General features: G+C 49.4%; 1 protein-coding gene across 1 annotated transcript in view; it reads right to left on the bottom strand.

Annotated features, from left to right (window-relative positions):
- Positions 1-2,503: 2,503 nt before the first annotated feature.
- BAALC (brain and acute leukemia, cytoplasmic) overlaps positions 2,504-14,075 on the bottom strand; it is a 38,819-nt gene continuing 27,247 nt past the window's right edge. Inside the window, exon 4 of the mRNA XM_014550203.1 lies at positions 2,504-4,769. Within this exon, the coding sequence (XP_014405689.1) occupies positions 4,761-4,769 (9 nt within the window). The 3' untranslated portion in view covers positions 2,504-4,760. The remainder of the gene's footprint in view (positions 4,770-14,075) is intronic.

The following is a 14,075-nucleotide window of genomic DNA, read 5'->3' as shown; positions in this document are numbered from 1 at the left end:
ATTTTCCAGTGTAAAACATAGGGATGCGACATTTATCCACCTTACAAAATGATCACCGCAATCAGTCTGTAAGCATCTATCACTGTACGTCGTTATTACAATGTTATTGACTCCATTTCCTACGCTGCACAGCACACGCCCATGACTTATTTTGTGATTGGAAGCTTGTGCTTAATTCTCTTCCCCCTTTTCCACCCAGAAGTGGATCAGGCAATGGGTGCTATTGAAGATTTAGAACAGGGTAGCTTCAGATTTAATGAATGTTTAGCAAGTGCCCTTATTTTACAGATTATGCAAAGGAGGCTCAGACGGATGAAATGGTTTGGTCCCTGATACTTCCAGCACAGGATGGGGACGCCTCTGGAAGACTCACTCTGCAGCAGGGTAGGCTGGACTGGAGGGAGAGAGACGGAAGCTAAGGGGGTTTTCTTAAAGTCACCTCGTGGGCCACTGCCACAAACACAGCAACCCCACACAGAAGGTTATCTGTCCTTTACCCAGCGAGAAGATTCAAACACAGTTTCCGATCTGATGTAGACACTGACCCAAGGCGATGGGAGGAGCCAGGTTGTGAAGCAGATATTTAGAAGCCAGACTGATGGGAGTCTATATTTTGAGGGCAGTGAGTGCTCTGGGCAGATTTGCGTTTCAGAAAGGCAATTTTGTCAGCAGTGTGGAGTCTGGGTTAGAGGCAGGTTGGGAGGCAGGGAGGTAAGGAGACTTCTGCAGAAATCCAGGAGGTGTGGTGACCACGTGAAGGTGGTGGTTGTGAGAAACTGAGCGGAAAAGGCAGGTGGAGAGACAGTTGGAAAGTGTATGAGGCAGGATTTGAAAACAGAGTTTCTGTTTTGAGCAGTTTGGTGCAGAGTGGGCCATGGACTGTGAGATGCAAGACCCGTTGATGAGGACAAATGTATAGGGCTAGGGCAGGGGTGGGCAAACTTTTTGACTCGAGGGCCACAATGGGTTCTTAAACTGGACCGGAGGGCCGGAACAAAAGCATGGATGGAGTGTTTGTGTGAACTAATATAAATTCAAAGTAAACATCATTACATAAAAGGGTACAGTCTTTTTTTTTTTTTTTTAGTTTTATTCATTTCAAACGGGCCGGATCCGGCCCGCGGGCCGTAGTTTGCCCATGGCTGGGCTAGGCAGTGGTATTAGGAAAGGAGAGATAAAGGCAAAGGGTGGGAGAGAAAGGATGTTAAAGCAATATGAGCAGAAGAGTCAGGAGGAGTAGCTGCTCAGGAGGAGTAGCTGAGGTGGGGAGAGGCAGCTGTTTGGGGAACTTTATTGTCTCCTGCCCCTCTCCTACCGGTTTAGATTTCAACGTTGTCATCAGGGTTAATCATGTGGTGCCATCAGAATGACTCTCTTTGCTGCTCCGATTGTTCCAGGGGGAGCAGGAAAAAGATGGCAATTACTGCTCCGTAATTTCCTCTCAGGAAAAGCTGTAGCTCCTTCTAAATGAATCATAACATTTCATTGACAGAGAAAAAAAATTGAACAGAATGAAAACAATCTTCCTTTGAAGACAAGAATAAACAAAGTCACTGACTGTAATCACTTCCGTCTCAGCTGTCACCACCAAAGGAGAAAATGGCCAGAAGATCATTGGTCCAGGAATAATAGGTGACCAACTGACCTTCCATGGTTTTAGCACTGAGAACCCCACATTCCACAATCCTTCAAGGGTCACCCTCCCCGGGAATAAGAGCGTCATAGAGGTGATGGTTAGCAGGGCTTACCCAGGAAGGGCGAACAGAAGCGTGGTCGGGGAGGTGGGGCAGGGCGGGGCAGCAGGAAAAGGGTGAGCATACAGTCCTTCGCCTGTGTATCCAAGGACTACTTGGGGCATTGGCAGAACAGGGAGGTCCCTGGTTGCCATGGTTTCCCTCACCTGTCAGTCTTAGCAGCAATTCTGAGGGGTGCAAGTCCAATCCTTCGAATCCTGTAGAAGTCTCTCTTCTTTCTGATCTTCATTAAAGGTGCCCTGTCACAGAGGGTCAGAGTCACCCCTCTTGGGTGGAGGGAGGGGGGAGGGAATAAGGGAGCCTGAGTCAGACACAACCCCCCACCCCCAAGAGCTCCCTAGCTCTCTCTAGTTACTGCCACCACCCTCTTAGACTTGGGCTCAGTGTTGTGTCAGTCTCCGTGACAACCCCCCACCCCCACCCCACCCCACGTGGTCGAGTCTCTCAGCCATGCCAGCCCTTCTTGCCAGGAGAGGTACCATGTTATATGATGGGAAAGCACTGGATTTTCAGACCAACTTCTCTCACTTGCATCTGCTCCATCACTTCCTGGTTGAGTGGACCATAAATACTTTTATAGCTGAACTTGGCGCTAACAGTGTTCTCTTTACCTACCTCACAAGGCTTTTTGGAGGAGTCATAGGGATCACTTATGTGAAAGGTCTTGGCTTAAAAGTGAAAAAAAAAAATCTAAGCATCTCTACATACACATGTAAGGTCTCAGTAAAGATTCTTTGTAACTGCCCACATGTTTGAAATTGATGACTTTATTGACACGAACGTTGCCATAGAAAGTGTTATGCTAATAGGGTAGTAAGAATCAGTTCCCATATCACACCCACATGAAAAAATTTCCAGACAAATTTCCAGTAACATTCCAGAAATGGTCTTGGTGACACCCAGATTGCTCTGCAGAGGGGCGGATCATATATGCCGTTTATCCCCTTCTGCCCCAGGAGTGAGAAACTGTCTCTACATCAAACGGAGACACGCTCTCAAGTTGATCAATCCCATGCAACATGGAGCAGCTAAGTGATGGAAAACAAGGCTGTGCAGAGAAACGAGGCTTAGCCTGTGGCTGAGAGCAGTGCCGGGTGAAGGAACACCCTCCACACACACACACAAGGCAGGTGGCCTGGGACAGTGAGCCCTTGAACTTGCAGGAGCGACGCCCACCTGTGGCAGTCGGGGCTCCTGCTCAGTAATGCCAGTGGGGACATAGGAGTCACAGGTTTTGCTTTTATTATTATTATTATTATTATTATTAAACATTTCAAAACATGAAGTTGCTGAAAAGCCCTTTCTCAGAGAATCAGAAAGTGACAGGCATTTGAGGAAACTGTCGTTTGGGGTATGGTGGAAGTCTTGTGTGATCGGGACACGCACACAGAGTTTAAGACGGAAACCTGTCCTGAATATACACGTGAGATCACACCGCAGGGCCATTCACAACACACGAGACCTCAGTGTCTCCGTCAGTCCCTGGTTATTAAGTCCACGGTCAGGTTCAGGATATAGGATGGTGACTGGCCAGACGCCCATCTCTCAGCATCTGCCAGGTGCCTGGCTCCGGGTTGGCATTTAATGTTTAATGAATAAATACGCAATCTACTGAAGGAGAGAAGGGAGGGAGGGAGGAAGTGACGCTGCCCGCTTGTGTTTGAGGAATAACAGAGTTGGCAGGTGAGGAGACAGTATCTGGACTGGGGCCTGCGGATGCCGGTTGTCTGGACTGTGCTGTATAAGCACACAGCAGCCGGCTGCCTGTTCCTGCCACACATGGAGCTTACTGGTATCATTTGGTACAACGTCAGGCCTCTTTCCCAAGCCCTTGCTACATGACTTTGGAGAAAAATACTCCACCTAACCATTTAAAGAAATGCTGGAAATGTGTGTTCCTAGAAAAACTTTTTTTTCTGCATCGGCTACGTGATTTCTAACACAGTGCATGTCAATCTAATGTCAATGTGATTGCACGTCCACCAGGTACTGACTTTCTAAAGTGATTCCTCTGCGGATGCCATAGTCCTGGGCTGCGTACGGAGAGGGTGAGGGAAGCCCTGTGCACAGGCGACATGGTCTGGATAATCTCCCGCCCGTGAGCAGCGCCCACTCTTTCAGAAACAATTGCAAATGACCTGATTGAGCGAGAGAACACAAGCCAAGGGACCTGGAAAGCTATGAAAAACGCCATGTCTGGCTGAGCCCGCGGGGGTGTCCTTGGTTGGATGCACCGACCACAACGGCTGTGACATTATGGTTCAAAGGCCGATGTGGACACCAGCATGGGGGCGGGGGCATGGCAGGCGGATGGGAAATGGGTGTGACTGCCTCCTAGAGGCCTCCCAGAGACATGCCGGGCTGTGCTGGGCTTTGGGCTCAGGAAACAAGAATAACAGGGAGTTTTCCTGGTTCTTGATTTCTCATGCATCTTGGCTTAAAGTTAGGTGAGAGCCAACTTTTAATCAAACGCGGTAAGCTTGGTGGTGGCGGCATTCAAAAAGAAAGAACGGACAGGCTTGCCGGAAGCGAGGCACACACCCGTGGCCAGGAGAGCGTGGAGCTGACACGTGACTCTCCCACCCCTTCTCCTTTCTCTGCTTCAGAAACCGGCCTGTGGCTTTAGCTCAGCCCTCCCAAGCCAGACCTAAGCGCAGGCATTGCAAGGCAGCACACTGAGCCGCTCATTTGCAGCTTATTGGCCTGTGTGAGCACTGTGCCAATACATGTACGTGAAAACCAGGGGGCCGAGAATGTCCCGAGAGCTCAGGCAGCTGTCGGTTGCCGGGCCAGACAGTCTCTCAAGGCACTCAGCAGCGTTCACGATCAGCAGGGGCACCCTCCTCTTCCAGGTTCCTTGTGGGATCCGGTATGCGATGGGCACCAAAGAAGTCCATCTGCCCGCGTGGGCACAGTTCTCTGTGATTCCTCGACTTCCTCCACCTGCCGGATGCTGCCCTCTGTGACGTTCATGGTGACTTCTTTTGCAGGCATTCGCTTAGCAGCTCATTTAGCCTGTTAAAAAGTGTAGCACAGTGGATTGAGTTACTGGGAGATCGCCAAAGTCCTCACATTGCATCCGTCTCCCGAGAGGGGTACACACACACACACACACACACACATGCACGCACGCACGCACGCACACACACACACACACACACGCACGCACACGCACGCACACACACACAGACACACGCACGCACACACAGAGGCAGGAAGCATGGCCCCCGAGAACACATGCACGTGTGCTCCTCCTCACAGGCTTCTCTGGGGAACCTCTCACACCAGAGCCTGGCACGGGGCGTGCTCAGTAAAACATTGCGGACTGAATGAATGAATAAGCTAAGGTCCATCACAGGGTAACGTGAAAGGTTTCACAGTTGGTTTCAGTATAGTAGTTAAGGGTTTGAGCTTTGGAGTCAGACAGACTTTGGCTAAAATCCTGACTATATAGTTTCACAATGGACAAGTTTCTCCTAACATCTCTAACCTGTAGTTTCCTCACCTGTAAAACAGGGAATAATAATAGTACCTTTCACAGAAGGCTATTATAAGGGTTAAATAAGAGGATGCATGTACGGTGCTTAGGCCATGCCTGTAGCTGAATAAAAATGAAAAAAAAAAGACTTAGTAAGTATAATAAGTAAAAAATAGGACAGCGTATCCCCTTCTAAGTGAAGATACCCCAAGGATAAAACTCCAGACTTCATATTAAATACTAAAGCGTTGACTAAACTGTAAGTTCTTCAACCATATGCACCACCGCACCCTCCTTCCAGAGAAAACAACTCTAACTAGTGAGGGGCATCTGTGCCCATCCCACTCACAGTGCCCATCCCACTTACTGTGCCCATCCCACTCACAGTGCCCATCCCACTTACTGTGCCCATCCCACTCACAGTGCCCATCCCACTCACTGTGCCCATCCCACTCACTGTGCCCATCCTGCTCACTGGCCATGCGCTTGGAGCGAGTGTGAGATGCGCCCTATGAGTGTCTTCATCGAGGGCGGACAGAGACGTGCCACCAATCCCAACCCAGGAAGGACCTGCTGTCCAGCTGCAGGGAATACAGCCAGCAAGGAGCCTCCGGTTGTCCCTCCAGAGTGGCCTCAGCTGCAGAGCCACCTCACCCAGGGCCTTGCCCTTCCCAGGGTGGACCAAGGAGCGGGGTGAAGGCAGGCGTACAGAAGCCTGGCTATTTGGCCCAGAGCAGGCCAGCTCCAACAGACCGTTTATCTGCAGAGCTGCACATGGGGTGGGGTCGGTGGGGTCGGCCGAGGCTGTCCTCAGGTCTGCGTTGTGGCTCAGCTTCCCCCTCTGCCCGCTCCTGCTTCCAGCCCTCCCTCCCACGGTGCTGGCAGGGAGCTTCCTGGTGAACAACCTGTCTAATATCATCTCAGAGTCTGCTTCCTGGGAAACTCAGTCAGGCTCTGCTCTGCACGAGCATCTCCCCGTGCGGGTGGGAGTTACTGACGACAAACGCATATTGATTATGCGATTCGGCCCCTGCACGCAAGGCAACTCCTTCATCTGCAGTGCTTCCAAAGAAATGGTGGGCTGTGCATCCCTGGAGAGAAAGAAATCGCTCTGTTGTCTTTATTAACAGATGACGTGCAGGCTTCTATCCTGTCACACAGACCCTGCGCGGTAGCTGCTGGTGATGGCCCTCTCAGAGTCCCTTGACGCGGCTGGTCCATCCATCCCCCGGCTGCTGTGAGTTTCTGCTGTTAACTGCTCACAGCAGCGCCCTTCTTTTGAGAACTGCCTGCATCTGATTGGAGTCACTTCGCTAGAGATGCCCAAGAGGTTTCACCCGAATTCCTGGAGACAGCCCCAAGCCAATGCCTGATTGTAGGGGACAGAAAAGGCTGCCCCCGTTGCCTCAAGGGGTCTACATCTCTGATGCCACTCATGCTCCGGAGTTCCCGTGGGATCAGGCGGAGGCTGCACTGTAGTCGTTCAGCTGGGCTGATGTGTTTGCTGAACCTGGTCCTCGGCCCCACCCGGCTTCCCCGCTTTGTCTGGTTTCACCTGAGACTTTCCATCACTTGCAAGAGAATCCTGATCGCAGGCCCTGCTTCTAAGGAACCTGACCTAAGGTCATACTCTATAGGTGATTAAAAAAAGTTTTTTTTATTGATTTCAGAGAGGAAGGGAGAGGGAGAGAGAGATAAAAACATCAATGATGAGAGAGAATCATTGATCAGCTGCCTCCTGGACACCCACCACTGGGGATTGAGCCTGCAACCTGGGCATGTGCCCTGACTGGGAATTGAACTGTGACCTCCTGGTTCATAGATCGACGCTCAACCACTGAGCCACACCTGCCGGGCTAGGTGATTTGAGGGATATTTAAGGATAATTTTGACTACATGCAATTTTAGCCTGATCCATTGACTGCATGAGAAAGGATTTCACTGTTTTTCCTCTTCACGCTCCCAGGGCCCAGCTCAGTCTGAGACATAGTAGACTCTCTGTTTAACTCTGGCTGAGTACATGGATGAAGGGACGCACAAGCACCGCATTCGTCCGTGCCCCCTTGCTTTAACACCCGTGGTCAGTGCTATCTAAGGATTCAGTCTACACTCAGCTCTTTCACGCCTGACCTGGCACCAGGGCCAGCAGTGCTGCCTATGGATTTATTTTTCCCTAAAAGCAGAAAAGTCATAAAGTCCCACAACCAAACTTGTTTCCTAAAGAAAAGTGTGGCAATTATGAGGGTAATTCCATCTGAGTTCAGGTGTTCTCGCATAGAAGCGTTGAGGACTGGGCGTGGCATAGAGACACAGAGGCCTTATTGAAATGGGCCAAGTTGACGGCAGCCTTCCCCTAAACTGGTGGGCAGTACGAGAGCTTTCCAGAATGGAAATGTAAATTTTCTGAACGGCCTAACTGCTTTCCTTCGAGTTGTTGGCAAGATTTCATGAACGGTTATTAAAGATTATACACAGAAAATGTTCTGCTCTATATTTCAGTCTGTTTTTCTAAGCTTAAATATCCAAGCAAATATTCAGTAGTTGGTTGATTCTTAATTTCCCAACCTGTTTAAGTAAAGAGTCAGAGGCTATGAAATAGTCATTCCCAGAACAGCCAGAGAATATGTGTGGTGTGAACCTCAGGTACAACGGGGCAATTTCTTAAATCTGTACATCAAAAGCCTATTCACAGGACAAGTTTTGGGGCAGACAGACCTAGATTTAGCACAAGGCTTTGCCACCCATCCCTTTGCCGTCACAAGCCCTGCTGCTCTAATCTTTGAAACTCAGTCAGTCCCCTTCCCTGAAATTGGGGAAATAATGCTCGCTTCTTAGTTTTTTCTGAGAGAATTATGCATGTGACTTAGCACTAATAGGGTGACCAACTTCTCCCGGTTTACCCAAGACTGACCTGTTTTAAACAGAAAGTCCCAGGCCCTGGTCAGGTAGCTAAGTTTTTTGGAGCAAGGTCCCGTACACCAAAAGGTTTCGGGTTTGATTCCTGGTCAGGGCACATACCTAGGTTGTGGATTTGATCCTGAGTTAGAGCGTGTATTGGGAGGCAACCAATCGATGTTTCTCTCACATTGGTGTTTCCCTCCCTCCCTCCTTCCCTCTCTCCCTTTCTCTCTCTCTGGAAATCAGTAAGAACATATCCTTGGGTGAGAATTAAAAATACTGAAAGTCCCACATTCTGGGAGCCTCCCCAGGACAGTGAATCACCCCAATGACAGCCATCAACATTAATTATACTCGCAAAAGGATGTCAGTCAAACAGACCAAATTTATGTAGAAAACTCTAATTCTTCTGAAACTATGACTATTGCTGCTACTACTTTTTCCTCTTTTGTGTGTGTGTGTGTGTGTGTGTGTGTGTTAATCTTCACCCAAGGATATTTTCCCATTGATTTTCAGAAAGAGTGGAAGGGAAGGGGAGAGACAGAGAGAGAAACATCGATGTGAGAGAGACACAACTACTACTACTTTTAAATAACATCAATAATCGCAACTCTCTATAAGACATGCACTTGGACCAAGGACCAACTGGAGTTATGTCTTCCAGTGATGGGCACAGAAGGTTCCATGCCACAAGCAAACCCATTTTCAAATGATGACAGTGTATTGCCTTTAGAAAATCAAACACCTGGAATGACAATGCGTTCTCTCGGAAGCATTTTATAAAGGAGAAGCTTTCACGTCTGAGGCCTCAGGGGGAAGGTGCCCACCCCTTTAACAGCAGCTCCCCTATTCAGGGGTCGGTCGTCACTGCAATGTAGTTACAACCTGGACACCTCAGGTTTCAAGCCCAAATGAGAGCGAGAAAGAAGACGAGAAGGGAACTACAACGCCAGATTATTGTCTCTAGAAGTTCCGAGAAGTAAGGTGCTTTGCCTTCCTATGAGAAAAAAGCAATACAGATACACGAAATAATTATACCACTTTTGTTCCTCCGGGTCTATGGCATTTTGTATATCACATATGTTTTCCCCTCTGATGTGGTTTCCAACCAGCCAAACCTTCTTATGTAACATCCCACCCTCTTGACTTAATGACAGGAAAAGAAAACGTGTCCTTATTGTAATTACTGGCTTAAAAAAAATCTGATGGTTCACAACTCAATGATGACAGGAGCCTATTTGGCACCTTTAGCCTTTTCAGCCGTCTGCTAATTCAATCCTTCTTCCACTTCTAAAATTCTTATTTTGTGAGTTTCAGCACCACTGACTCTTGTTAATGGGCCACCTCCTGTTTCTCGCCCAGTTTCACAGCTTTTCCATTCTTCCCTGGCCTCATTTTGATTTCTGCAGGTTTGGTCCTCTGTGAATCATTGATTTCAGGCCTCTTAATCCTGCCTCTTTAATGAAGAGTAATTCATGGGCTGAGGTTTCTCAAGGGGAACCAGATTGACTGTGATATCTTCTCTGTAGCCTCAAACCCAGATGGACTGCTTTCCTAGGGGTTTGAAGTCAAGGCCCCAGCTCATTCGGGTGGAAGTGGGGGTGGCCTGGCTGCTCCGGGGAGGCCTGGACTCAAGACTGGCCTAAACCTGCTCAGCCTCTTCTCACTTTCCCCCAAAATGGAAGCAGACGTTCACAGCTTAACACTGACTCTGCAAATATCTCTATACCTAACATGGTATAACCCCTTTCAGTCCCTTGCAAACAACTAAGAAAAAAAAGGCTGAGATTACGATTTATCAGACACCGATTTTTCTGTATAACTAGGATTCTAATTATAAAAGCAATACGTATTTATGCGAAAGGAAATTCAGAGTAGAGAAGGGCGCAGTGAAAAGCAACACTTGCTCGCCCTGGCCAGTGTGGCTCAGTTGGTTGACTGTCATCCTGTGCATCGAAAGGTCGCCAGTTCGATTCCTGGTCAGGACACAGGTCTAGATTGCAAGTTTAATCCCCATTTGGGGTTTGTACAGGAGGCAACCAATCGATGTTTCTCTTTCCCTCTCCCTTCCTCTCTCTCTAAAATCAGTAAAAACTTTTTTTCTTTTTTTTTTTAAGTAACACTTGCTCCCGCGCTCTGGCCACCCTTGGCCTCCCCAGAGGTATTTGGTGTGTGATTTTATGGAATGTGGCTGGGTTTCCTAAGACATAGGAGCAGAGGACCATCTCATTCTCTCTCTCACACTCTGTACTTCCTGGTTTTTAACCGCGGCTTGATTATATATTTACTATTTGCTTGCTTGCTTATTTTCTATGTCCTCATGAGATTATAAACTTCAAGAAGGTAGGCACCCAGTCTGTTGTGTTCACCACAGTATCCCAGAGTCTAACTTAGTGCCTGTCGCAGAACAGACACCCAACAAGGAATCTGATGAAGAATGTATGTGTGAAGATAAATCTTCAAAGAGAGAGAGAGAGAGAGAGAGACATATGAAAAAAAAATCCCTAGGAACAGAACCTGTTTACATTGCCCTGACTAAACCTCAACTTCCCCACAGGGTTTCAGTTATGCTCCTGATTGGCCCTTGCACTGCCCCCGTGGGATGACTGGGAATGGTACTGTGCCCTTCCCTGACGAGGCAGCTGAAGTCACCCAGGCCGTACAATTTGCCCAAGGCCAATGTCAATATAGGTGGTGAGTTGAACTAAAAATGGAGGCCCCGGGTCCCACATCCAGCCTCCCACAGCTGCCAGAGCTCACCCTAAATCCTCCGCCATCTGGTTCCAGGCAGTGGGAAGGAGGAGCGTGGGGTCTGGCGGCAGACAGACCTGGGTTTGTATAATCCAACACGGCCACGTCCCGACTGCCTGTGCCATGCTGGCCGAATATCACCTTCTGAGCCTGTTTTCCCAGGTGGGGAGGGACCTGCTCACCTCTTGGAGTTCTGAGGGTGAAAGGTAACACCAAACAGAGTGTTTGGCTCAGAGTAGACCCTCTGAAAAGGTCAGTTTTCTCCTCTCCTCCTTCCCGAAAGATTAACGACTTGTCAGCTGTAACTCAAGAGAATTCTCTTCTTTTCAGTCAAATCCCGTTAAAGAGAGACAGACGATAACAGACCTCTAGCTGTTCCTGAATTCCATGATTTACTTGCTGCTGCTGTTGCTGCTTCATAAATTGTATGGCATTCATGCGAGGTTGGTCAGGAAACATTTAATCTCAGCCAGTCCACCGAGGGCCAGGTCGCTAGCCTCCAGAGGCAGGGATCAGAGCGTGCCTCAGGCAAAACTCTCAGGAACTCCCCCCGGCCTGGAGCAATCCTGCGCAGTGTGCAGCCCCATGCAAGGCGCTCACCTAGGCTAACAGCCTGGGGTTTTTCTCTATCAGGTATCAAGTGTCCAAAGCAGGTGTTGCTTTGCAACTTGAACCTCAGATCAAACAGCAGGAAGGCAGTAGAACCTGCTTTGGGAAAGCAACTGGGCTCCCACAGAATCGTCATCCATCATGTGATGGTGGTACTGGAGTGGGGATGGGTGGGAGGGGAGCCGTAGAAAACCTTTCTAATTTTAGTCAAGTATTAGGTCTCAGTCAATCAGCATGTAGTTAGTGAGCACATACGAGGCAGGAGCATAACTCGGAAGTAAGCTCAGGGGGCAAGGGAAGAATACAAAGGAGGAAGTTTCTGTCCCAAGAGGTTTCTAATAGAGCTAGAGGCCCGATGCACGAAAATTTGTGCAAGAGTAGCCTTCCTTCCCCGGCTGCCGGCACCGGCTTTCCTCTGGCACTCGGGATGCAGGCTTCCTGCAGGCACCTGGGACCCCCGGAAGTAAGCTCAGGGGGCAAGGGAAGAATACAAAGAAGGAAGTTTCTATCCCAAGAGGTTTCTAATAGAACTAGAGGCCTGATGCACAAAAATTCGTGCAAGAGTAGCCTTCCTTCCCCGGCTGCCGGCACTGGCTTTCCTCTGGCACTCGGGACGCAGGCTTCCCGCAGGCACCCAGGACCCGGGCTGGCTTCCCCCTGGCCCTGGCTTTAGGAAGAACGCCCGGAATGACGTCCAGAAGATTCCAGTCTAATTAGCATATTACCCTTTTATTATTATAGATTGGTCTTGCAAGTCTTCATCTACATAAGGAAGCAGCCAATATAAAGATACTCCGTGGAAATCCCTACACATACACATACACCCCACATCCCTAGACTGCCAGGATGGAACTAGTAAGTACCCCCAAGTACCCTTCTAAAGGTCTCCCTCTCTTTGGTTTTCCCCAATAGTTTATTCTAGTCTCTCCCTCCATTTAATGTCTTGTTTTTGTTTTCCTAGGAGACACTCATATTTACTTTCCAAACTCTTCTCAAATATCTCCTATTACTGCCATCCAGGAGAAACTGGGCTGGCCCTGGCCTCCTTTCTGGGTCAGGCCTCCCTCTCTGGCCACAGCCATCTTTCCTGGATGGGCCAAGCCTTGCCTGCGGTCAGACACTGCAGGCAGGGAGGGGGGGCGGGTGGAGGCAGAGGAGGATGCTTAGGTGAGAACAGTCCGGGCACTGGCTAATCCCATTAGTGTGAGCTGGTCACGTTGCCAAGAATAATCAGGCACCTCGGATAGATGCGGTTCCTGATGACATGAAGCTCACCGGGAGGCCAGCACATGCTCGGGGCTTCGTGTACTAGGAGCTACAGCCACATAGATTTCTACCTCAGCTGACTACTCGAGGAGGTAGTTCTGGGAGAGTAAAACAAGCCCTAAGCCTGAGGAAAGGGCACGTTCAAGATGCGGAGTGGATATTCGGAGGCTGCCAGCGTTCCCGAACAATTCATTAGCAAGAGAGAGCAAGCAGCTACAGCGCTTCCTCTCGTGCTGTTTGCTGAGCTCAGGAGAGCAGCTGGGGGAAAGAGACCCAGTCAATGGTTTATCGATGCCGTGGAGTGGGAGTCCCAAGTGACCGGAGGAAATCAAGGTGCCACAGAGAAAGAGCGAGAGCTCCCGCTGAGACAGCCAGTTCCAATTTGTGAAAGGTCGTTTTTGTCACATTCTTTTTGCCAGTTAGCACCCATGAACAGCAGGCATAAGACGGGGGCCAGAGAAAACGGACAGAGGGGAGGCGTGGCTTGTTTGATGGCTTGCTTGATGGAACCCGAAGTGGAGAAGGGCTCCGAACATGAGATGCCCTTGTTCACAGGCATTGGCAGCCCCTCATCACCCTTCAGAGAGCGACTGGACCTGTGGGCGATTTTATCTGTGTTAAGCAGAGAGATTGTTACTACCTACCAGTGGCCTTTTATCTCCGTCCCAGCACCACTTATTTTATAACCCTCACCCCTCATTAACACGGCAGCTACTTCCGAGCAAGGGACATGAGTGCCTTTTCCACTCCGAGGTGGTTGGCACTGGAACCTGGATGGTGCCTGGTACCCAGACGGTGCTCAATAAATGAACATTAGATGAATGAGTCCAAAGAGTGCTTCCGGGAACTGGTGGGGAAATTTCCAGGCCTAGCAAGGATCACCTGTAACGCACAAGTGTGCTGGGAATCTGAACAGAGAGCTGCAGTAGGCACCTCCGTGCAAGAGGACGCATGCTCCATGAAGGGTTCCTCTGGAGGAGGGAAGCTTTAAAAAAGTGGCGAAGGACCATCAGCCAGGTGGCCCGGTGATGTCCAGGGAAAGCTGTGAAAAGCTAACAGGTCATCCTGGGGGAGCAGAGGAAGACAGGAAGAGGCGAGTGGACACTGCCTGAGCCAGACGCTGAACATGCAGGAAGCTTTGGTCCAGAGGATAAGACACAAGCCAGGAAGAAACAAGTATGTCCAAGGCCCTGGATGGAATAGGAAGAAAACCCATTTCCTTGGGCAGATTCCAGGTAGCTGAGAGCTGTGTTGGTGTGAGATGGCTCTGCTGAAAAGAAAGGGAAATCCGAGGTAAACCTGTCTTGTAAACTGACACC

The sequence above is a fragment of the Myotis brandtii genome, unplaced genomic scaffold, assembly GCF_000412655.1.
Source record: "Myotis brandtii unplaced genomic scaffold, ASM41265v1 scaffold59, whole genome shotgun sequence".
Classification (NCBI taxonomy): domain Eukaryota; kingdom Metazoa; phylum Chordata; class Mammalia; order Chiroptera; family Vespertilionidae; genus Myotis; species Myotis brandtii.
The sequence above is the reverse complement of the archived record's forward strand: the minus strand, read 5'-3'. Positions and strand labels throughout refer to the sequence as shown.